The 25,468-nt window shown below is 42.7% G+C and overlaps 1 protein-coding gene across 2 annotated transcripts in view; it reads left to right on the top strand.

Moving 5' to 3' along the window:
- GAS2 (growth arrest specific 2) overlaps nucleotides 1-25,468 on the top strand; it is a 208,598-nt gene that overhangs the window by 63,036 nt on the left and 120,094 nt on the right. For both annotated transcript variants that reach the window (XM_061610615.1, XM_061610616.1), the window contains exon 4: nucleotides 21,420-21,561. In XM_061610615.1, coding sequence (XP_061466599.1) covers nucleotides 21,420-21,561 — 142 coding nt within the window. The remainder of the gene's footprint in view (nucleotides 1-21,419; nucleotides 21,562-25,468) is intronic.

The raw sequence follows: 25,468 nt of genomic DNA, 5'->3' as shown, positions 1-25,468 counted from the left end.
GTCCAGCATCCATCTGGGTGGTCATTTGTTCCCAATCCCTGAAATAGAGAACTGCCTTCTTTAAAGTAGGACAGATGGCTACTCTGTCAGAGATGGGGCTAGAAAGGCCTCCATTGGCAAGGAGTTCACAAGCCTGAGAACAGCCACCAAGAAGGCCCTCTCATGAGTTCCTGCCAAGCGTGCATCAGAAGTTGCCAGTACAGAAAGAAGGGTCTCTCCCAACGATCTTAAAATTCAGGCTTATATGGGAGAATATAACCTTTCACATAATCTGGGCCCAAATTATGTCAGACTTTATAGATCATAAGCTAAAATTTGAATTGTGCCCAGAAATGGACTGATAGCCAGTGAAGTTGCTATAACATGGGACTCACATTCTCTCTATAACCATCTCCAGTTAATAGTCTGGCTGAAACATTCTGAACCAGCTGAAGCTTCTGAATGCTCTTCCAAGGCAGCACTACATAGAACATGTTACAGTAGTCCTAACCAGATGTAACAAAGGCATGTGTCACTATGGCCAAATCTGAAGTCATATACATGTATATGTATGTCTTTAATGACCCATGCATGTTTGCTGGAGAGTTCTCTCTCAATTAAGAGTGACATCACTCCTTTAAAAGGTTTTTCATTCTGGTCTTTCAGCACAGACAATAAATAAGTTTCTAACTTTTTGACATACTCTTGATCTAGATCAGGGATAGACAATGTGGTGCCCTCCAGATGTTGTTGGATTTCAACTCCCATCAGCCCCTAGCCAACATGGCCAACAGTCAGGGATGATGGGGGTTGTAGTCTTGCAACATCTGGGGGGCACCACTTGGGCTATCCCTGATCTAGATGACAAGAAGGATACAATAGCTGAAGTGATTCTCCTCCCCCCCTTCTGTGTTTGGAACAGATCAGAGACATTCTTGTGGATTAGACAGGGGCTCAAGTGTTTTGAAAGGTTGCTAAAGAATATTTGTACATGCATAAGACAAGACCAGTTTGCTGTAGCTTTGTACTGCTTTAAAAACATGCCAAGCCATACTGTAGCAGGTCAGCTGCGTAATATAAAAAAGCTACATATACAATATATATGCGCATAATGTATTTTATGTATTTTAATAGTATTTTATACATTTTAATTTACTGTAATTTTTAATGTTTTATTGTATATTTTATTGTGTGTTTTATTATATATGTGTGCGATTTTATTGTAGCCTCCCTGAGTGCCCTATTGTAGGGTAGAAGGGCAGGATAGAAATATTTTAAATAAATATATATATGCAATGGGTGGTGATGGTTCTTTTCCTGTGGCACTCTAGTCACCAAGACCAACATGAAGTCAGGTTTGAATGTCATTTGGTATGGTTGTTTGATAGGCCTGGATCCTGGTACTTCTCTCTTTACAGATTAATCACTGTTTTCTTGACGGTAGCAATGGGTGAGTTTTGGGAGCACTGTGTCACAAAATTGCTTCAATGGGTGAGTTGCGAGTGAAGGGGCAAAATAAGACAAGGACACATCAGCTTGGGCTAAACAAGGGCCACTTTATTAAACTATACAAAAACACCTTTTAAAGTGACCTGCAGAGGGAAACCTAGGTGCGGAACTATCTATAAGCAAGCATCTTGCCATACAGCTCATGGGCGACCAGCCCCTGCTTGGGACAAGGGCAAGCCCCATCTGCTTACCCCTTCTGCCAGCCACACCCAGTAGGTGAGTAGGGGGGCCTTCTCAGGTCACCACCCCCTGGGGCCGCACAACCCTCAGGTGGATGAGTTAAGTTGGCCCCAAAAGCAGCCCATATCCTGCCCTCAAGCCGCAAAGCTCTGACAGACAGGCCTCTGGAACCACCAATCACCTCCAAAGGTGCCTAAGGGGGCCACCGAGCTGTCCTTACCTATTTCCCTTTCCACACCTTCCTGCCACAAAAAGGGGACAAATCTCTATTTAGTCCCCTTTTACCCACTGCTGAGAAGCACCTCTTGCAGACACCTCTGCAGGTCTGCCAAAAAGACATTACCTGCGTCAGACAGGTGAACGCCATCGGCCCTGTACAGTTCACCCATCCAATGCTGAATGCAGGGTGTGAAATAGCCAACCCCCCCTGCCCCAGAATAACCAACCGAATTTGCCGGTTGACCTTCTTTCGCGCTTGGTCCATCCCTATCGGGCTCCAGACACCACGCCAAACCCTTCGTGGGAGTATGTGTGACCAAAGCAGACGTACCCAAGGCCGACATTGCCTTATTAACTGCATGCCATGAATGCCTGCCAAACTGAGGGCCATGCCCTTTCGTTGCAACTGAGGGCCATGCCCTTAAGTAACCGAGGCCATCGTTGCCTCCTGAACTGCATGTCCACACATGCCTGCTAAACTGAGGGCCATGCCCTTCTGTTGCCTCCTGAACTGCATGTCCGCACATGCCTGCCAAACTGAGGGCCATGCCCTTCCGTTGCCTCGCCAACTGCATGTCCGCACATGCCTGCCAAACTGAGGGCCATGCTCTTAAGTAACCAAGGCCATTGTTGCCTCCTGAACGGCATGTCCGCACATGCCTGCCAAACTGAGGGCCATGCCCTTAAGTAACCAAGGCCATCATTGCCTCCTGAACTGCATGTCCGCACATGCCTGCCAAACTGAGGGCCATGCCCTTCCGTTGCCTCCTGAACTGCATGTCCGCACATGCCTGCCAAACTGAGGGCCATGCCCTTCCGTTGCCTCGCCAACTGCATGTCCGCACATGCCTGCCAAACTGAGGGCCATGCCCTTAAGTAACCGAGGCCATCGTTGCCTCCTGAACGGCATGTCCGCACATGCCTGCCAAACTGAGGGCCATGCCCTTCCGTTGCCTCCTGAACTGCATGTCCGCATATGCCTGCCAAACTGAGGGCCATGCCCTTCCATTGGCTCCTGAACTGCATGTCCGCACATACCTGCCAAACTGAGGACCATGCCCTTAGGTAACCGAGGCCATCGCTGCGTCCCGAACTGCATGTCTGCACATGCCCGCCACCTGAGGGCCTTGCCTCAAATACTGAGGTCATTCCCAACTCAGGGAATGACCACCACATGCGGAGATGTCTGCACTGAACCAAGCTGGAACAAAGTGGGTAGGAGCCCGTCCCAAAGTATTCCTCACCAGCCAAGCCACCACACTGCAGCCCAGTGATTGAGGCCTAACTGTAAGCCCAGGATAGGGTGCGCAGCTGCTCCATCTCTGTCCAGCAACATTGCCAGTCCATCAATGTTATACAGATACAACTCCCTTCCATGGAGACATCTGATTGCTGGAGGGCCCATCGAGACAAATCTCCCTTGGATCCGGCCACCACCTCACCTATCAAAAAAGCTCCAAAAACCAGCATAAGGGCTGCCGCCTGGAATAGTCTGGCTTCATAGCTTGAGGAGCATACTGTTTTTCACTGGCCCACCATACTCAATAAAATGTCCCATGAGAAAGGGCAACGGGGATCGAGGGTGGCAGGGTGTTCTCTAGCCCACCCAGCTAACATATGGTGGACTCTAAAGTCCCTGGAATAAGTGGGAAAATCATCAGCCTTTACCTCGAAGTGCTTGGACTGAGAGGCCCAGTCTCCAGCCATTCACTAGGCAATCCCAGCAGGTGACTCACTGAATAGGCCACTCTGGTGCATAGCCCTTGCCGGCCCAGAAGTCCTGGGAAAAACCCCTCCTGCATTCTGATAGCTGTTGAGCATGCTGGGGCGACAGACCGGCTTATGGCCATCTTTGACTCTGCTCCCCAATCTCCCAATGTGCGGTCGCACAGCACAGCTGAACCGCTCCACCTAAGTCTACCTTACCATGCCCCAAAAGAAAACATTAAAATCTGGGCACTAAAGAACAAAGGAACAGACAAGGGCCATAACCCTACCTAAAATGGACAGGAGAGTTCCCAAGCCTCACTGCCTATAAGTCCAAGCCTGCAGCCAGCACAAAAACCCCGATGCATCCACGGACTTCCAGTTCTACCTCCCAGCCCTACCTAGAGATGCTATGGACCTTCAGCCTGCAGTTCAGAGGCTCTAGCCCTGAGCTATGTAATGTAATTCTACAGCAAGTTAGTTAGTTCTTCCCCAGGAGTGTGGGAAAACTAGACCAAATGATTTGGGCAAGAATATAAAATGTAACCTGCAGTTTGGCTCTAATTTCTTGATCAATATTTGATCACAACAAGCATTAAATTATTATACAGCCACAAACCTGAACCTGTAGTAAGGCTGTGGAAGCCCTGCTACGACCTCATAAACCACCGGAAAAGACCTCTAATACCTGGAGGGCAGACAAGAAACACTTTCTTGGCCTAACTGTCATGAAACCCTTACTGACTGACCACATGAGTATGATTGGTGGTGAATTAGGTGGTATGCCCAGGAAGGTTAACACCGGGCAGGATGGTCCATTGACACAGCCATTAAGATGAACCAGTTACATAGCCATTCCATAATCTGTGACATCAGGTGTTAACATGCATCCAAATTTTATTTTATTTTATTTTTTTACCCTCTCATCCCGACAGGCCCTTCAAGGAAGGAGCTGAAGTGCTCCATGCGAGAATAGAGCAGCCTATATGTAATGCTCTACCTCATAGAATTGACTGAAAAGGCAAAAACCCAGCAGCTATAAATCCCCTTGTATCCCCACAGTAGATGAAAAAACAGATTAGATGTCATACTTTCCCATAGGCAGTGCATTAACTAACTGGTAGGAAGCCATTACTGATTGCCATTGCGTCTATGCCCAAGACAAATTTAAGAGTGCAATCCCTTAAGGCAAGCCCTGAGACTACAATATGGGATCCAGAAACTGAAAGAAAACCCCATAACAAAACAAACCTCCCCAGGAACTGGGCAGTCTGCAAGCAAGGTCCCAGTACCTCGAGCTTAACAGGGGAGGGACGCTTTCCTTGAGCAGCTACTGCTGGGTGCTTCTCCTCACTGCTGTGAGGGCCACTGGCCTCATATTTCCCTGTTTCACATAAAGAAAGGAAATAATTTATGAGTAAGCTCACTTTCCCAGCCACCATTTTAGTGCAGCTAACCCAGTTCCCCAAAGCACAGATACTGGAGATATGGCGCTGCCACCCATATTTGGCCCACTGCAGCGGCCTCCCCCTTGTAGGCTTCCAAACTGCTATCATAATAGATGTCCAAAATGCAAAATTAACATCCTATATCCCTTTCTAGTAAATGATATCATAAATCCAAGAGCAGCAGATGCTGAGGATGTGTTGCTGTCACCAATATGTGGCTGCACTATAGCAGGTTTTCCAACACATATCAAAATAGATGAGCCAATGCAACAGTTGCACGCTATATGTAATTCCAGGTAATGATATCAGAAGTCCTAACTAAAATGTAATTTCAGGTAATGATGTTTCGTTGTTGGTGCCACAATCCTCAGTAAAGGGGGGGAAGAGTCTGCCTGGACCTTAAAAGGCAGCCCATGTCAGTAAGAGTCTAAGATCCTGTAATATGAGGGATCTCTATTAGGCAAATCCGGCTTTCCTCTTTATTCCTATTCCCCAATCAATATGATTACCATCTGCTAAACTTCCATTCCTAACTAAATTCAGGTAAATGCCTCTTCTGTCTCAGAGTGAACAAATAGCCTGAAATTAACACTTGGAATGCAAAAGGACCGCTCACTTAAGATACAGCGATTTAGACATTTTCTGGCAAACTGTTATCTCCGCCCTTATTATCATATAACTATGAAAGGCCCAAAGGCTAAAAAGACTCACTAGGCCCCACCAATATACTAGTATGTAGTATAATAATCATATAATTAAGTACTTCAAACCTCATACATGCCTGGGCCTAGCAAGAAGTTGTACCTATGCCTGGGCCTAGCAAGAAGTCATAAGCCTCACAAAAGGGCTCTGCCATCACATCATGCATCCACCCTGTAATAATATAATAAAGAACCAACCTGTGTATATCATCGGGGGGGCTAAGCTGAACCTGTTGGGGGCAGAGTGCTCAGAGGGAACTTAAACTAGAAGGATTAGATACAATTTCTTTTGTTCGTCCCTTTTATTCTGATTTATTTTTAATTTCCCTTTATGTGCATGAGTCTATCTTTAACCAGTGTATTAGCATGACTATATTTAATTTTGTTTGTATATCCAGTATAGTCTCATTTATTTTTAAACTTCCTGTGTCTTTCTTTTAACCAGCAGCAGCACTAACATCGTGCTGCTCAATAAAAAGCCTCAATCAACCCCTCCACAACTGCTAGGTGGGTGGGGTATCGGACGTGCCGCTGCTAGGCCCCACTACGAGGCTCACTGGTCAGGCCCCTTTACGAGGCCTGCCCCAGTCGCAGCCACGCCGCAACGCTACCACCCACAGCTGTTGGGGCTCCCAAAACCCCCTCTGGGGGTAACCAATTAGGCCTAATAGGCCCAACCAACGCTGACTGTCCTGCAGCTTTCTCTGCTATGTCCCTCATCGTCCTCTCATTGCTCGTTGAAAGAGGAGGTAGGAGGGGCGGCCTGGCCTTAAATAGGCCCATGGCCCCTCCCCTCTCTGCCGCACGTCATGCACACATAGCGCTGTGACACACGACATTGCCCTTAACGAAGATGGCCGCGGCAGCATCGCTCCCTCCTCGCAACTATGCCCCACTTATCCATGCTGCGCAGGTAAGTGGGGCTTCATTTGTGGGAGCACTGTGTCACAAAATCGCTTCTCATCAGCAGCTGTAGTTACCTGGCTGATTCTGAGGCAGAGTACAAGACAGCAAAATTTCACTCGTTGGAGCCAACTACCGTTTTGGCTCTTCCTGGTCCAAAGCTGTTTCCTCAGCAGCCATTCCAGCTAGTTCCTACATCAATTTTGTAACTTAATGGTACCTGAATTTGCTTATTTTCCCCACATCCTTTTCCTGTTGTATCATGTCCTTGCCTGTAGGTTTGCAATCTATCTTGTTCTTTAGTCTCTGTGCCACACTTAGTCTTCATCATTTTAGATGATGATGATGATAGTTTACATTGGATTTGGGACATGCCTATCAAAGACAAATATGGTTCAACGCTGAAATCCATCTCTTCAAATCTGATGGATCTGTATTGCTTAATCTGCCAGGGTGCTTATTGTTCTTAATCCCACTGGTGGGTTCATCCCATTCAGATTCAAAGGTCGCTAAAAGGTAAACAGGTTTCCAGGTGGACTTGCATTATGACCAGGGTCAGTGCAAGACACTGTGCCATTTGAGGCCAGCAGACATACTGCTGCCTCCTCTTAGGTTTTGTTGTTGTTGCCATTTTTTGTCCCTGTATTAGTATATTCCAAAACATTAGAAAAATGAAAGGGAAATTTAAACCACGACTAGGGATGTTGAATAATCAACAGGGGAACACACTGACTGACGGAGATGAAATAAAAGGAAGATGGAAGCAATACACTGAAGAACTCTATAAAAGAGATGCCAGGATGGCAGATTCATTCATGGAGGAACTGTATGATGAAGAACAAGACATTTTAGAATGTGAGGTGAAAGCTGCTCTTAAATACTCGGAAAGGGTGTGAGACAAGGATGTATTTTATCACCCTATTTGTTTAATCTATACGCAGAACATATACGGAAAGCGGGATTGGACCAAGATGAAAGAGGTGTGAAAATTGGAGGGAGAAATATCAATAATTTAAGATATGCAGACGATACCATACTACTAGCAGAAACCAGTAATGATTTGAAACAAATGCTGATGAAAGTTAAAGAGGAAAGCACAAAAGCAAGACTACAGCTGAATGTCAAAAAGACAAAAGTAATGACAACAGAAGATTTATGTAACTTTACAGTTGACAATGAGGACATTGAACTTGTCAAGGATTATCAGTACCTCGGCACAGTCATTAACCAAAATGGAGACAATAGTCAAGAAATCAGAAGAAGGCTAGGACTGGGGAGGGCAGCTATGAGAGAACTAGAAAAGGTCCTCAAATGCAAAGATGTATCACTGAACACTAAAGTCAGGATCATTCAGACCGTGGTATTCCCGCTGTCTATGTATGGATGTGAAAGTTGGACAGTGAAAACAGCGGATAAGAGAAAAATCAACTCATTTGAAATGTGGTGTTGAAGGAGAGCTTTGCGCCTACCATAGACTGTGAAAAAGACAAATAATTAAACCAGAACTATCACTAGAAGCTAAAATGATGAAATTGAGGTTATCCTACTTTGGACACATCATGAGAAGACATGATTCACTAGAAAAGACAATAATGCTGGGAAAAACAGAAGGGAGTAGAGAAAGAGGAAGTTCAAACAAGAGATGGATTGATTCCATAAAGGAAACCACAGACCTGAATTTACAAGATCTGAACAGGGTGGTTCATGACAGATGCTCTTGGAGGTCACTGATTCATAGGATCACCATAAGTTGTAATCGACGTGAAGGCACATAACAACAACAATTAGTGTGGCAGCACAGGCATTCCAGACTCTCTTGCCCCACAATGTCTCTCTGAAGGTTCTTTCTAAGAACAAGGCATTGTGTGTGAGGCAGCCCCAGCAATATTTGCTGCAGCAACAGCAAATATTGTTCAAAATTTCACAGTAGAGACTTTGAACAGACACTCTTCTGGGGCCATCTTGCCCACAATACCTCACTCTGAGGAAAGATCCTTCCTCAGACTGAGGCATAGGCAGCATTTGAGGGGTGCTGCAACCACTTTGCCACAGCGACAAAAAGACGGCAGCTTTCCCAGAGACCATGTCACAGGGGAAGGCGGTATAGCAGCAGGCAAACAGTGTACCAGCTACAGCTGTATGTATCTGGATTGGGATAACTTGGCCACTATAGTCCATGCATTGGTAGCCTTGAGACTGGATTACTGCAATGCTCTCTAAGTGGGGTTGCCCTTGGATCTGGTCTGGAAGCTCCAGCTGGTTCATTATGCAAGGGCTAGACTGCTGATGGGGGCAGACAGCTCACAGCATGTGACACTACTGCTAAAAATTCTGCACTGACCTGCCAATATTCTCTTGGGCCGGGTTCAAGCTTCTTGTGTTGATGTACAAAACCCTAAACAACTTGGGTCCAGGATACCTTAAGGACTACCTTATATCCCATCCTGATCATTAAGACCATCCGGAGGACTTCCGGGAAGGGTGGCTTCGCCTGTGCCTGCTTTTGAGATGAGCTCTCGTCTCAGAAGAAGCTTTTTCAGTTTTAAAATCAGTCAGAACGTTCTTTTTGACTGGTAAAGATTTTCTCCCGGGCAGGGAGAAACGTAGAGATTAACCACAAAAGCCTGTGTTAGTTGGGAGGACTGGATTTCATTAATTTATGAGAGAAGGTTCAGCCAGCAATGCCGGACGGATTTTCAAATAAGCTCTAACTGAATAAGCGACACGTTTATCTTTTCTTCAAAGAAAAATGGATTCTAACAGGCAAGCACTCTTCTTTCTATTTTTTTCATCTGGTTTAAATTGTTGCAGCAAATAGAGATTTGTCGATGAATCAGCTATAAAGAATTTCTGGGTGAGTTATAACTCTTCTCTTTCATTCACGAAATTAAGGAGGAAAGAAATTGAAAAAGCTTATCTTTGTTTTGATTGCAAAAAGATGACCTGGAATTGTGAATTTTAAAGATACAAACGGATGAGGGATTTCTATTCCGAGGAGATAAATAAATAAATTTGATTTATGAACTTTGGAGTATTATATGTCTGGGACTATTTTTTTTTGGTCTATTTCATTTTGACGAATCTGCTTGTTCACGACGCCACTAACTGTTCTGAAGCTGTGAACTAAATTTGTTTTGCATTCCTGAACATATAAGAGATAAGGCAGGCTGTGTTGTCTACACTGTGATGTCATCAGGCCTGAAATATTAACCCAATTGTTGCTGAAATAAGAAGTGGTTTTTCTTTTTTCTTCATGGTTTTAAGAATGGCAATCAAAAAAGTGGCTGAGAATCTGGAAGTAATTATGTTTCAGAAAATAATGGATGAGATTGAGATAACGAAACAAACCCTGAGACAGGGTAGAATGGAGATGAAAATTGAATTTGGCAAAATGAACCAGGAGCTTAAAGAAATAGGGGATCTTGTGAGAGAGGAGATTGATGAGATCAGAGATGAGAAAAGAAAAATTAAAGAGAAGATGCAAGCCCTGGAGATTGGAACAAATGTGGAATCGGAAAAAGACCTGGATTTTATGGATATTAGAGATAAAGTTTACTGTTTGGAATTCAACGTTGTCTCTGAAGAAATTAATGAATATATTAGAGATATTAATGTCTTGGATAAATTTTTGGACTGGAATGATGTGATGGAGCTTGACATAGAAAATATCTATGGAATTAACTACAGACATGTGACAATGGACAAACTCTCAAGAGATGTGCCAGTGCATTATGTAAAAAAAAAGAACAGAGATATGACTTTACAACAATATTTCAGCAACATATTCAGAATTGATGGCAAGGAAATATTTGTGAGAAAGGAAATTCCCATTAGACTCTTATTATATGACTATGGCTATGACAGCAAGATTATTATGGGATACTGACAATGGAAGAATGGCTACTGAAATTACTGGATTTAACAGGATTATTGAAGATGGAAGATGGAATTATTTATTTATTTATTTATTTTATTTTATTTAATTACATTTCTAGACCGCCCTATAGCAGAAAGCTCTCAGGGCGGTGTACAACAAATAAAATCACAATTAAAATATGAGCAAGTGTGGAAAAAATATATATATATAGTACAATTATAAAACATTAATAAAATTGCCATTGAGATTTAAATTAAGATCATATTAAGTTTAAAATGTTAAATTAAAATATTTAAAAATTTACAAAATTTAAAAAGCCTGGGCGAAAAGGTAAGTTTTTACCTGGCGCCGAAAAGATAACAGAGAAGGCGCCAGGCGTATCTCGTCTGGGAGGGCATTCCATAGTTCGGGGGCCACCACCGAGAAGGCCCTAGATCTAGTTGTTGATCTCCGGGCCTCTTTATGGGTTGGGACCCGGAGAAGGGCCTTCGACGTCGAGCGTAGTGAACGGGTAGGTACATAGCGAGAGAGGCGCTCCATCAGGTATTGCGGTCCGATGCCGTTTAGGGCTTTATAGGTAAGAACCAACACTTTGAATCTGGCCCGGAAACATATCGGTAGCCAGTGCAGCTGCGCCAGGACAGGTGTTATATGGTCAAATTTCTTTGTCCCAGTGAGAACTCTGGCCGCAGCATTTTGCACTAGCTGAAGTTTCCGAACCGTCTTCATAGGTAGCCCCACGTAGAGTGCATTACAGTAGTCCAATCTAGAGGTTACCATAGCATGGATAACTGAGGCAAGATGCTCCTTGCTCAAATAGGGTCGTAGTTGGGCTACCAGCCGGAGCTGGTAGAATGCATTCCGTGCCACCGAGGCTACCTGAGCCTCAAGTGACAGAAGCGGATCTAATAAGACCCCCAAACTACGTACCTGTTCCTTTAGGGGGAGTGTAACCCCATCTAGGACAGGTCGAACGTCAACCATCTGGGCAGAGGGTCCTCCCACCAACAGCATCTCAGTCTTGTTAGGATTGAGTTTCAGTTTATTAGCTCTCATCCAGCCCATTATCGCGGCCAGGCAGCGGTCTAGTACATCAACAGCCTCACCTGAGGAAGATGAAAAGGAGTAGTAGAGCTGCGTATCATCAGCATATTGCTGGAAACGCACTCCAAAACTCCTGATGACCTCACCCAGCGGCTTCATATAGATATTAAAAAGCATGGGGGACAGAACTGAACCCTGCGGGACCCCATATTGGAGTACCCAGGGACTCGAGTAATGTTCCCCCAGCATCACCTTCTGGAGACGATTCCCGAGATAGGAGCAGAGCCACCGCCAAGCAGTGCCTCCCACTCCTAAATCCGTAAGTCGCTCCAGAAGGATACCATGGTCGATGGTATCAAACGCCGCTGAGAGATCAAGGAGAACCAACAGAGTTACACTCCCTCTGTCTTTCTCCCGACAGAGGTCATCATACAGGGCGACCAAGGCCGTTTCTGTACCAAACCCCGGCCGAAAGCCCGATTGAAATGGGTCTAGATAATCAGTTTCATCCAAGAGAGCCTGGAGTTGGCGAGCGACCACACGCTCTAGAACCTTGCCCAGGAATGGGACATTTGCTACTGGCCTATAGTTGTCCAAATTATCAGGGTCCAAGGAGGATTTTTTTAGGAGCGGTCTCACCACCGCCTGTTTCAGGCAGGGTGGGACCACTCCCTCTCGTAAAGAGGCATTAATCACCTCCTTGGCCCAGCCGGCTGTTCCATTCCTGCTAGCTTTTATTAGCCATGAGGGGCAAGGATCCAGAGCAGAAGTGGTCGCCCGCACCTGTCCAAGCACCTTGTCCACATCCTCGAGCTGTACCAACTGAAACTCATCCAATAAAACAGGACAAGACTGTGCTCTGGATACCTCATTAGGATCAACTGCTACAATAATGGAGTCAAGGTCCCGGCGGATGTTCATGATCTTATCACGAAAGTGTCGCGCAAACTCATTACAGCGGGCAATTGATGGTGTTATTGCTTCCTGGGGACCAGAGTGTAAAAGTCCCTGGACAACTTTATAAAGTTCCGCTGGGCGGTTAAGGGATGACTGAATAGAGACAGCAAAGTATTGCTTCTTTGCTGCTCTCACTGCCTTCACATAGAGTTTGGTAGAGAGCTTCACAAGTGCATGATTACAGCCGTCGGGAGTTCGCCTCCATTTGCACTCAAGCCGTCTCCTTTCTTGCTTCATCACTCTTAGCTCCGGAGTAAACCAGGGAGCCAATTGAGCTCTGCAACGGAGAGGGCGCACCGGGGCGATCGTGTCAACTGCCCGGGCCATTTCCGTATTCCACAGCATGGCCAGGGTTTCGACAGGACCGTCAATTCTATCAGCCGGAAAATTCCCTAGAGCCATCAGAAAACCCTCAGGATTCATTAGTCTCCGGGGACGGACCATCTTAATTGGTCCTCCACCCTTGCAGAGGGGAGAAAACAGTGTAAGTCTAAACCTTAATAGGTGGAAGAATGGCTATTGAAATTATTGGATTTAACAGATTTGATGAGATGGATTAAATATTTGTGAGAAAGGAAATTCCCATTAGACTCATATTATATGACTATGGCTATGACAGCAAGATTATTATGGGATACTGATAATGGAAGAATGGCTACTGAAATTATTGGACTTAACAGGATTATTGAAGATGGAAGATGGAATTAACATTGATAATGGAAGAATGGCTATTGAAATTATTGGACCTAACAAATTTGATGAGATGGATTAATCAATATGTTTATTTGGAGAAAAATTGATAGATATATTTCTCAAGGAAGTGAAACCTCTCTTTGACTTTTTGTGGAAAGAATAAAGTAATGTTTATGAGATTTGATGATTAACTAAGATAACTACTGGAGAAAAGTGATTTTGTAATATAATTTAAGAGACAGGATTGTTATATATTGTAGACCTATAACTGATCTGCGACAAATCGGAAGTCAACATTTTATTTTATTGTTTAATTATTTTTGTTTTGTTTTGTTTTTGAAAATTTGAATAAAAATTAATGATAAAAAAAAAGATCATCCGGAGTTATTCCCCTTGTTACAGAGGCTCGAATGGTCTCAATCAGACATTGGACATTTAGTGTTGCAGGTCCCATGCTGTGGAACATTCTTCCGGATTCGGCATGCATCCTCACTTTTGACTTTCAGGCATTTCTTGAAGCAGGCCTCTGCAGCTGTTTAAAATGTTTCTTGAGTATTATTTTAAAATGTTTTTATGTTGTACACTGCCCTGATGTTTTGCAAGAGGGTGGTGTGTGTGTGTGTGTGTGTGTATATGTAGATATACCTTTATAAATAAATAAATAAATAAATAAGCAAACAAGCCACTGGTAACTGGCAGTTGGGTGGGTGGTGGCAGCAGTGGATGGGCTGGAGGGGCACTGATCTGCCACCTCTCCCAGTCCACTCCCTGAGGCAAGAGACTCACCTTGCCTAATGGGAGGGCCAACCCTACTTAAAAGGAGTGGTTTCTATATAAGATCCCTGCTGTGTTTCCTTGTGGGAGCTTCAGGAGAAAGGGCAGAAAGGTGCCAGTTGAAGGCTACAAACATATTTATTTACCTGGGCAAGTAAGTCCTATTGACCTAAATGGGCTTAGTAGTTCTGAAGTGACATGTATAGGATTGCACTGGGTGCCTCAATAGTAATTTAGAATAGAAACATCCTTTTAGACAGGATTCTTTTGGGACAGCATTATATCAGGCATGGCCAAATTTCCTGTGACTATTTTCTCAACCTCTCTAGGAAACTGTGCCTTTCCCCATCTAGTCACTGCAACCTAGTAGGTTCATCCATCCTTCACCTCACTATATTTTGCCCTCTCTTTTATACATTTCCTTTTATCTCCTTAAGTCACAAGCAATAATACTAGAGTCCCAAAACTAGACATGATGCAGTTTTTCCTGAGCTGCATTGCTGCTACCTGTAGATCTTACGTCTGACAAACTCCTCTCTGTGTAGGAAGAACTATGTATGAAGAACAGGCCCTGCCATGTTAAGATTTCTAAGTCCAGGGCTTCCCTCCAACCCCACATTGAGATTTTGGCACCTGCAATCTGAAGTGGAATGGCCCAAGAAAAGCTTCTCTACCTGGTCCTGCTGTATGTCGTGCAAAAGGAGAATGGAAATGATAGTTCCATCAGACATAGGAAGTTGGGAGGGGGTTGAGACACCGAAACTCTTTTCAGTGAATGATATTAGGTATAAATGATTACTGCTACACTGGGAAAAGATTAACTATCATATTCTGATATTCAAGGTGAGTCAGACTGTAAGGGTCCTTTTCAGATGAGCTGTTGACTGCAACTCATACTGTTTTAGGGCTTACTTATAGTCCTCTCCCAGGGCTACGACCTGGGAGACCAGGGTTCGAATCCATGAAGCTCGTGACCTTGGGGCAGTCACTGCCTCTCAGCCTCAGAGGGAGGCAACGGTAAACCACCTTTGAATATCGCTTACCATGAAAACCCTATTCATAGGGTCGCTATAAGTCGGGATTGACTTGAAGGCAGTCCATTTTCCAGTTTTTTATTCAGAGGAATTTGTAGTGAAATAAAGGATCGTGCCTCTTTTCAAGATATTTTAAAATATGCTTCGAGTCTCCCCAAAGCAAACATTTTAAAAAGAAAATCATGGAGCCTCTTTTGGAAAAATTATATCAATCTATTTCTTTTTCCATGTGATTTCATAGAGCCAGAGCCCCTCTTGGAGTGCTGAAGCGAACCTGACCACATTTTTGCAGGCTGACATCATCTGTTTCACTCACACTTTCACATCCTGCATTAAACCTCCTGCATGCACATCAACAAGACAGGATTGTAAAAGGAGTGGAACTGGGGAACTGTTGGGCTTTTTTAGTGATATTTCATAGGAGCAATTGTGTGCACTGCTGCTTTAGAGTAACGGTGGCTATACTCTACTATGTCATTAAAAATCGCTTTTACCATATGGAAACCTAATTACGTCAGGATGAACTGTTCCAAAACACTTTGGAGAAATTCAAGTCATTTAAACAAAAAATAAATCAGTTTAAAAAAGCATTTCAGAATCTAACTTTCCTTAAATAACATTGTTCGTATTTCAGAGTTTACAGTTTTACAGTTTTAAATTTACAGTTAACAGATTTGAGAATAATAAAAAGGACTTTTTAGTTATTTTTAGGTGGTTGAAAATTTATTAGGTGAGAAGAAAACATAGCTACTTCCCTGCAGTCCTTCAGTATAAGTTTAATATTACTTTTATTTAAGGCACAGAGTAACATTCTGGCTCTATTGATATAAATAGCAATATGCTCTTTAGCCCCCCCCTTCAGTGCAAATAGGCATTTTTAAGAAAAACTGTAGTACCGTGGTATTTTGGGCTTTTGTACATATTTGGCCCCATTAATGGAAATCACTTTTCTATGTGCTCCATTGAAGTGAGTTGAGTCTGCATAAGGGTAATTCCCATTAATTTCAATAGAGCCTTGCAAAGCAGAAGTTCCTGATGAATTGTACCCATAGGTTACTTCTACCCTAGTGTCCTTTTAGCACTGCTGGAGCATCGGTCTTCTGCAAACACCTGGAAGTGGAATTAAAATAGTGCTTCCACGTCACACTAAACATACTGCTGTATTACTGATAATATCCTTGCAGTTAGCATGTCCATGGGAAGATCCTAATGTATGTTTATTCAGAAGGTAGCCCCATTTAGCAAAGACCCTGCTTCATCCTGTTTTTGGTATTTTATTTAGTGCTCTCTAGGCCTGTGCCCCTCCAAATGTTGCTGGACTCCCAACTCCTACCAGCCCCAGGCAAGATGGTCAGGGATGGTGGGAACTGTAGTCAAAAAACAGCTGGAAAGCCACAGGTTCCCATCACCGACTTAGATCAAAGTGAGGACCTAGTGGGCATCCATGGGGAAACTCATGGTGGTACCATTAGTGAAGAAGAAAAAGAATGACTCCAAGTGCCATACAACCGTACATCAGAAAAAGAGGGCACCCAGATTGTTGATCCCCAGTCATGTGGAACTTATCACAGGAAAAGGTGTTTTACAAAACTTATTTATTTATTTATTGCGCTTGTATACTGCCCCATAGCCGAAGCTCTCTGGGCAGTTTACAGCAATTAAAAACATTAAAACAAATATACAATTTAAAACACATATTTTAAAAACAATTTAAAACACAATTTTAAAATTTAAAACAATATAAAAACAATGTAAAACACATGCTAAAATGCTTGGGAGAACAGGAAAGTCTTGATCTGGCGCTGAAAAGATAACAGTGTTGGTGCCAGGCACACCTCATCAGAGAGATCATTCCATTATTTGGGGGCCACCACTGAGAAGGCCCTCTCCTTTGTTGCCACCCTCCGAGCTTCCCTTGGAGTAGGCACCCGGAGGAGGGCCTTTGATCTTGAACGTAGTGTACGGGTGGGTTCTTATCGGGAGAGGTGTTCCATCAGGTATTGTGGTCCCAAGCCGTGTAAGGTTTTATAGGTCAAAACCAGCACCTTGAATCGAGCTCGGAAACATACAGGCATAATTATTATTATGAATAAATGAGTGATATTCATTGTGAAGAAAGCAGTTGGTGTGCAAGCAGCCGTAGTAGATGGGTTATATTTTTCTTATGATACATTTGTTTTATCTGCAGCAGCTGCGATTTGTCCCAGTGTTATGCTGAAACCGTGATTCTTGTACTGTAGCCATTTCTATCTCATCCTTCTTCCAAGAAGCTCAAGACAGTTTGCATCTGGATCTACTATTTTACCCTTCCACACAACAATCCTGTGAAGCAGGGTAAAATGAGGTAATGACTAGCCAAGGTTTACCCAGTGAGCTTCATAGCTGAGCAGTCCTTACAATCTTCTACAATCTTCTTTGCCAGCTCATTTTTACTTTGGTTTGTCTCTGCTGGGGTGGCTCAAATCATTCTGATCTGTAGAGGCTTTCTAATTGCCATGTTTTCTGGATCTTTCTAGAAGTAGGACTGCAATTGCTCCTGATAGGTTCTTGCATTCCTCTAATGAATTATTCTAGCTTTTGCTTAGAACAGGGGTAGTCAATGTGGTAGCCTCCAGATGTTGTTTGACTAAAACTCCCATCAGCCCCAAACTGGCCAATGATTAGGGATGATGGGAAATGTAGTCCAACAATATCCGGAGGGCACCATGTTGGCTATCCTTGGCTTTAAAGACTATCAGCTGACTGCACTAGCTACCTAATGGTAAAGCTACTCTAAGCAAATAACTGTTATTTTGTTGATTTCCAGGTGGTAAAATGAGAAGAATCCTCCTATGGTTTGTTGTGTAAATCTTGTAAATTCAGTGCCCGCCTGTAAGCCAAGGTTGGGGGCAGGGGCTGTGGCTTCCAGTTGCTGTCAACTCCAGCTCCCATTAGCCTCAGGCAGCATAGCTGCTGGTATGAGATGAAGGGAGTCCAGTAAAATCTGATGGGCCATAAGTTCCCCATCCCTGCTGTAAGAAGGCAATTATGTTACTGAAACAACAAAAGAGACAATGTGGATAACATTTTGGCCAGAAGACTGGACCAGCAGGTGGATCCCAAACAAAAGTAGTATTCTCTTAGTAGATTTTCATGGTCAATATCTGTGGCTAAAACATACTGGGTTTTCAGACTTTCTTCCTTTTAAAGAACACTTTACGTTGTTCACCAATGAACCCCTAAGCATCAATCACAGAAGTTATGGAACTCATGTGTATTCTGGAGGATTCCAGGGAGCATGCCCAGTTCACTTGGGGCATTAGCCAGGCCTTTGAGGCTCACCAGTGTGTACTAAGATTTCATCCTACAAGATGTGCAACACAATCCTATGGTCACACAATACAGGAAGATATGGAACATAGGAAGTCAGATTATTGGTCCACCTGGCTCAGTATTGTCTACACTGACTGGCAGTGGCTCTCCAGGGTTTCAGACCAGGGTCTATCTGAGCCCTATCTGGAGATGGTGGGGACTGAAACTGCATGCAAAGCAGGTGCTCTTATCACTGAGCCATGTCCCTTCCCCACAGAAAGGGAAAAATGGATAGTGGTGAATATAAGCCGCAGTCCAGAGATGCCTGACATCCATTACTGGTCCTCTCACTGAAGAATAAGATGGCCAAATGGGAAACAGGCTAGCACTACTGGACCTTCAATACTTGTGTCAAAGAGAAAATTTTAGCAGATGTAGTTTGTCATGAAACTATATCTGCTGAAATTCCCTCTTCTATGGAACTGTTAAAGGTGTATGAGTCCCATCACATTTGCATCTGGCCACCCTATTGAGGAACCCTTGATAAGCTTCCAAAGAAACGCAGGGGTTCCTGGAGCAGAGTTTGAAACCACTTTAACTATGTGGTTGACTTACATTTAAAAAATCAGTTCTGGTATTTGGCCTAAATCCAAACAGAAGACAAAAGGGAAATGGACGAAAGAAAAGAAGTGTCTTTCCTTCTGCCTCAATTATGTTCCAGCGATATCGCTGTCATATGATGTTGACTCCCTGCTCCTTTTGCGTGGTGGTTGCTTCAAGCATTGTGTGACTTAAGTGGTTTGCAAATCACTTTCAGGTTTGTCTACAGGCTGCCATTTGGAGAGTTTGGTGGTAACAGTGGCTTAACCATGTGGTTTTAGCCTTGTGGCACCAGTTTTCTGGAAACTTCTTCTCTTCAAAGTGAATCAGGCCCCAGCATGGTTGTTTCTGAAGTTTGTTAAAACCTTTCCCTGTCCCCCAAATTAGTCTAATTTATTTCTGCAGCTTTGAATTCTTGTCGGGCTTTATGTGTTAATATTGTTTTATGATTGGTATTATGTTTTATAGTCTATTTCTGTACATCATGCAGGTATTTTCGGAACGTAGAGCTATTTATAAATCCTGATAAAATGTGCGGGGAGAAAACTATGTTGTACACAATGACTCCACTATTGTTTGTCAGTAAAGTATAGGGATGGGGCCTGCTGTCTAGTTCTGATAGTCTGTCATTTAATCCCAATCTGCCCTGTTGTTGTTTCCGCTTGCTTTTGCACTTGCCGATTTGATTCGCTGTTTGTTTTTGTTGGTGAAAAAAAATGTGTAATTTTTAACGTAAATACTTATGTAAATGCTCACAGTGTTCCACTTGTTATTTTCCTATTTACATATCAATGAGGCAGATAATTCCTTTTGAGTCTGTCTCTTGCCTTGGATTAATGGATGTTAATAGTGATAGTTATCACACCTACACAGCCAATACGAATGCATCAACTTAGAGGAAATACAATTACAAAGATAATTACATAAAATCAAGATTTTTTTTAAAAAAAATCCATGGCCTGCCACAAGAAATCAGTGCCAGTTTGAAAAGACAGCGGACTGTCAGATTCAGTCAAAATCCGGTACTAAGGTTGATTTAGTAGATATTCTCCCCCATTCCTAGTAAAGTGTTATGAACTTGCTTGGCTTAATATAACCATTAGCTTCTATAGCAGCACCCTGCCGTTCCCAAAACTATTGCAACACTACAAGTGGTCCTTTCAACTTGGATGGTATATCAACTGTGATTCAGTTGCAGTAGCTGAGGCGACATGAAACCCATTCAATTCCATGTTGTTTTGCTTTCTTCTCTCCCCCTCTCTCTCCTTCCCTCCCCATCCTGCCTTTCCTCCCAGTGTTTTGTGATGCTTCCAAGAATTATTTGGGACTGGGTTTTTTTCTTTTTCTTTTCACAAGTAAACTATGTCTTGACATGGAACTAGAAGCTTTTGCAGACATCGTTTGTGCTTCTCAGAATCTCGAATTTAATAACGAGCTCCAGAACAGAAGCAGATACCCCATAAATCATTTTAATTGCCAAGCTGCACATTTTAACTATTTATTTTTAGTCTCACTTGCTCCAGGATGAGAAAACTCTGAATGTGCTTTGCACTGTCACACATAAGTATTCCAACTAGCAGATCCACCCCTTGTTCCAAAAAGTCGATGTAATACAAAAAATGGGCTATTTTTAGAAGTAAGGCTTGGGAAAGGATATTTATCTTTAGCCCTCTTAAAATATCAATCTTATGCAAGTTTACACATAGGTAACTCCCACTTTTTTCACTGAGGCTACTCCCAGTTAATAGGAGGCAGAGGCCGGCAGGGCTGGCCAGAGGAACACTTCCATCCAATCCACACACACCCCCAGCATAGAGGGGGTTTGGATGGCAGCCTAAATCTCCAGGACCCCAAGAGAGGTCTACAATAAATAATATATTTGTCTTTAGTCAGGTGGGCAGAAGTTGGATTTTATTTTTATGTAGTTTGAGTATTTTATGATCTTATTTTTGTTTCTGTATTTGTTTTTAATGTATGTCACGTTGAGTTTTCAGTTAAGAAAGAAAAGTGTATTATTATTATTATTATTATCATTATTATTATCATTATTATTATCATTATTATTATCATTATCATTATTATCATCATCATCATTACTGGGCTGCAAAGGGTTGCTAGGTGAAAAAGAGATCAGGGTTCCTGTGCCTTTTAACAGAGTGTAGAAGAGAGAATTTTAGCAAGTGTAGCTTATCATGCAAACTAAACCTACTGAAATTCTCTCCTCTATTGTATTGTTACTAACAAACCTGTTGAAATCGTCCTCTAAAAGTGCACATCACAGAGCCCAGTACTGTCTTCATCTATCCACCTACAACTGCAATGCATAGGGTTTCTGACAGATCCATATGTGCATGAATTGAAGTCTTTGTACAATCCTTTGGGATCCATATGCTCACATAATCACATGCAATCAGTGTAAAAAAACTAGTAATGCTAAATTACTATATATATATATATATATAATAACCATCCAGTGTATTTTTACTTTTTGTTTCTATTACAGATAATGCCCGTGAGGAAAATTCCATGCAAAGCCAATGCACCATCTGGATCTTTTTTTGCACGAGACAATACAGCAAATTTCTTATCCTGGTGCAGAGATGTGGGAGTGGATGATACTTGTCTATTTGAATCTGAAGGTTTGGGTGTGTATCAACTCTTACACATTATATTTTTTGTTGTACTATATTGTAGTATCGGTCATGTTCTTAGTAATTTTCACTGGGGGAGAATCAACTCAAGCTGTTTTTAAAACTATGATACATGATTATTTACAGAATGCGGTAATCATAGCTGCTTATTTATTTTAAAATACTACACTCAAAATACTACAAATACTACATTCTATTAAATGCAGCATTACTCTGTTTTGAGGAAAATTTAAATGGAGGATATTTTTACAGACTTTAACATGAAAAAGCATGAGTCTATTCTGGTTTAATTTTGACCACTGTCAGTTGGTTTTGGGCTGCAATCCCATGCACACTTCCCTGGCAGTAAGTTTCATCGGCCTTTTGGCTAAGATCAAGTGTAGTAACTTGTGTTCTGAAGAAGCATTCTTGTATGTCAGAAAAACAGCACAGTACCTGCAATTTTTAGACTGTACCACTTCAAAATGCAGGTGACTGAAAGGTCCTCCATGTCAATAATTCATTGAAAGATAACGTATTAGGGGGAAGGATTCTAGCCCAGCATCATTTTATAAAACTCTTTAAGTTATTTATGTGCAACAGTTTTGTGTGTGTGCATGTGTGTGCGTCTTTGCATATGCAACCATTCAAAGACACAACCCTTTACCTATATTTTAAAGTTGTAGAGTCCCAAGACAACATTATCATATATATTCCTCCTCCCCATGAATGCTTAGATGTATAGATTGAATCTCATTTCAAATAACAGAAGAGCTCAAGAGCTAGCAAAATTTGTCTCATTTATTGATGTGCTGGTGCTGCAGCTAACTCACTTCAGTACTTAAAAGCATGCAGTGCAGTGTGTCCAGTGTTTCTGTATTGTTTCCTGTCATTTCCCTAATCGTACCTCACCCTATGCCATATTGATGGCTGCAGGTCATTTATAGCTATTTGTATGGACTAGTAACTGCCAAGAGTCACTAATCTGGGTATTAAGGAATAAGCATAATTCCACCATAAAATGGGCCGAGGGGCCTTAGGAAGCATCATAAGTTGGTGGAGACAGAAGCAAGTCAGTGAGAGAATGCTTATGCTGCCCAAAATTATCTGGTATGAAAGCTCCACCAGTGTAGATGTTCCACTGACAACACTGCACAAGCACAGCAGGAGAAAGCAGGAGATGTTTTGGTGGAGGGTGGGAGTGGAGGCAGCACATCTATAGCCTCTTTGTTTCCCTGACAAATGGCACAGCTCTGCTTCAGCCCTGGGCCTGGTGTACAGAGAAAGAAAAAAACCTGTCTCATCCATACCTCCCACCCTACTCACAGTGAAACAGTATGGTAAGGGATGTGGCAGTTGCTCTATAAGTGGATCTTCTCTTCCCTCTGGCTTAAATGTGGGTTAGGTTTCCTCTGTTAGTAGCTACTGTAGAACCTAAAAGATGACTCATTGGGGGGGTGAGGCTGGACCTCAGTTGGATTGCATATAACATTTTACTTGTATACTGTGAAGCTGCATTTTACAGAAAAAAATGAAATCTGAAACAATGTGTAAAAATAGGAACTATCATTTCAGTGTGCATAGTTATTAATCTTTAAATTGTTGACTCTTGAAAAAGGAATTCTATTTACATAGTTGCTCACTGGATCACTATTATCTGCCTAATTCTGACATCCTCAAAAGATTTCAGTGTGCATAGTAAATGACACCTTCAACTAGCTGCATAATTACTATTCACTAACATATCATGCATATACAAATACACTCTGGGGTACATGATGATGCTAGAGAAGTGTGAAGAGGAATATTCAGTGGTGGCTGGTAGCCACTGGGGCTGTTAGGATGGAAGGAATGGAGGCCAATGACAGGTGGAGCCAGAGTCAATGATAGGTGGAGGCAACTAATTCTGGTTTTGTCCCCATGCTGAGTTCTACAAGGGGCAACACTGAGCCTTAGGAGGAGGAAGCTGGCAGGCAGTACCAGACTCTGTTGAAAGGTGGAAGGCAGGCTGGTGAGGTTGGTTGAAGCCAGAGTAAGGTTGGTGGGGCAGTGCCCCATGTGCTTTAATGGACCAGCTGCCACTGGGAGTATTGCAACATCATCCTGGAGCTAGGTGCTATACGTTCTAACAATGGACCAAATTTCCCATGCCAAGCATGGAAAAAATGATTTAACCAGGTAAATTGGATCGGAATAGAAACGTCTGGGAACAAATGAATATTATAAATGTATGATGATAAGAACATAAGAAGAGCTTGCTGGGTCAGACCAAAAGCCCATCTAGTCCAGTTGCTCATGGGAAGCAAAACCTGAGTGCAAGAGTAATGTTAAATAGCAAGTAAAGACTAGTGAGTTTTAGTGACCCAATCTGTCAGTAGGGAATATCAGCGAATGGTGTGGACTATATGTTGATACAGAGGAATAGTAATAGATACTATCCTGCTGTTAGCATATGAATAAGGTTAAGTATGGGGTGCAGTATTTAAATATCAAAGCTCAATAAGTTGTGTGATAGTTGTTTTTCATGTGCGAATGTGCATTATTTGTATGATACATAGATGTCCTTGTTTTATGGTTTTATATCATGTGGTTTTGTTAGAATTACATAATTGCACAATAAATATGATGATAGAGACTTACATGGCAGGATCAATAGTTCAGCCATTTCTTCTGTGAATACCTTCTGCTACTGATGACTGGCTAACATTTAAGCTATTAATTTACTTTCAGATATAAGGATTTCAACTACTACTCATTCTTCATATTTTTCAGCAGGGAAAAAAGGGACACATTTCTTTATCTATAAACATATTTGTATACTGCTATTTCATTTCAAACAACATCAGCCTGCTACTTATAAAAACAATACAGTAAAAACCATTAAAGATACAGTAAAAACAAAGGTCAACTACTGCAAAAAGTCATCTTCTTAATTGCCTGCCTTAGGCTGGTGGAACAGAAAGGTTTTCAGCAGGCGTTTAAAGGTTAAAACAGAAGGCACCTGCTGAGTCTCTGTTGGCAGAGCATTCCAGAGAACTGGGCCAATGACCCTGAACCTAAGTTGCTCAGGGCTTTGTAAATTAATAACAAGGACCTTGAACTTGGCTCAGTAGCAGGTGGGCCACCAGTGCAAAAGTTTTATCATTGGTGTCACATGTTGTTAGCCATGTGCCCCCATCAGCAATCTGGCCATTGAATTTTGCACCAGCTGATCCCAGGTCCAAGGGCAGCCCCTTATAGAGTACATTGCAATAATCCAGCCTTAAGGTTACCAATGCATGCACTACAGTGGTCAGACTATCCCTGTCCAAGAATATCCATAGCTGATGAACCAGACAAAGCTTGTAAAAGGCACTCCTAGCCACAGAGGGTACTTGGGTCTCTCATGAAAAAAGATGAGTCCAGGAGTACCCCTAAGCTACAGACCTCCTTCAAAGGGAGCACAACCCCATCCAGAACAGGTAACTTGGGTATCTCCTGGACCTGGGAACCTCCTACTCAAATAGCATCCGTCTTCCCTCATCCAGTCCTAAACAGCACTCAGACACCAATCCAGAGCATTCACAGCCTCTCCTGAGTCAGCTGTTACGGAGAAACAGAGCTGCATGTCATCAGTATTGATAACACCTTGCTGCAAAACTCCTAATGAGCACTCCCAATAGCTTCATATAGGTGTTAAACAGCACTGGAGAGAGAATAGTATCCTGCGTAACCCCACTGCACAAATGCTGGGGAGTGAGGAAGAGTCACCCAGTGCTACTCTCTGGGTGCGACCTTGAAAGTAAAAGCAAAACCACCATAATACGGTGCCTCCGATACCTATCCCACTGGAGAATACCATAAGGCCTCTGTGAGATCGAGCAGTAGTAACAGGGTCACACTCCCCCGTTTCTCTCACAATAAAGGTCATTCATCAGGGCAA

This window comes from Rhineura floridana, chromosome 2 (assembly GCF_030035675.1).
Source record: "Rhineura floridana isolate rRhiFlo1 chromosome 2, rRhiFlo1.hap2, whole genome shotgun sequence".
Taxonomy (NCBI): domain Eukaryota; kingdom Metazoa; phylum Chordata; class Lepidosauria; order Squamata; family Rhineuridae; genus Rhineura; species Rhineura floridana.
This window is presented reverse-complemented; position numbering and strand designations above follow the sequence as displayed.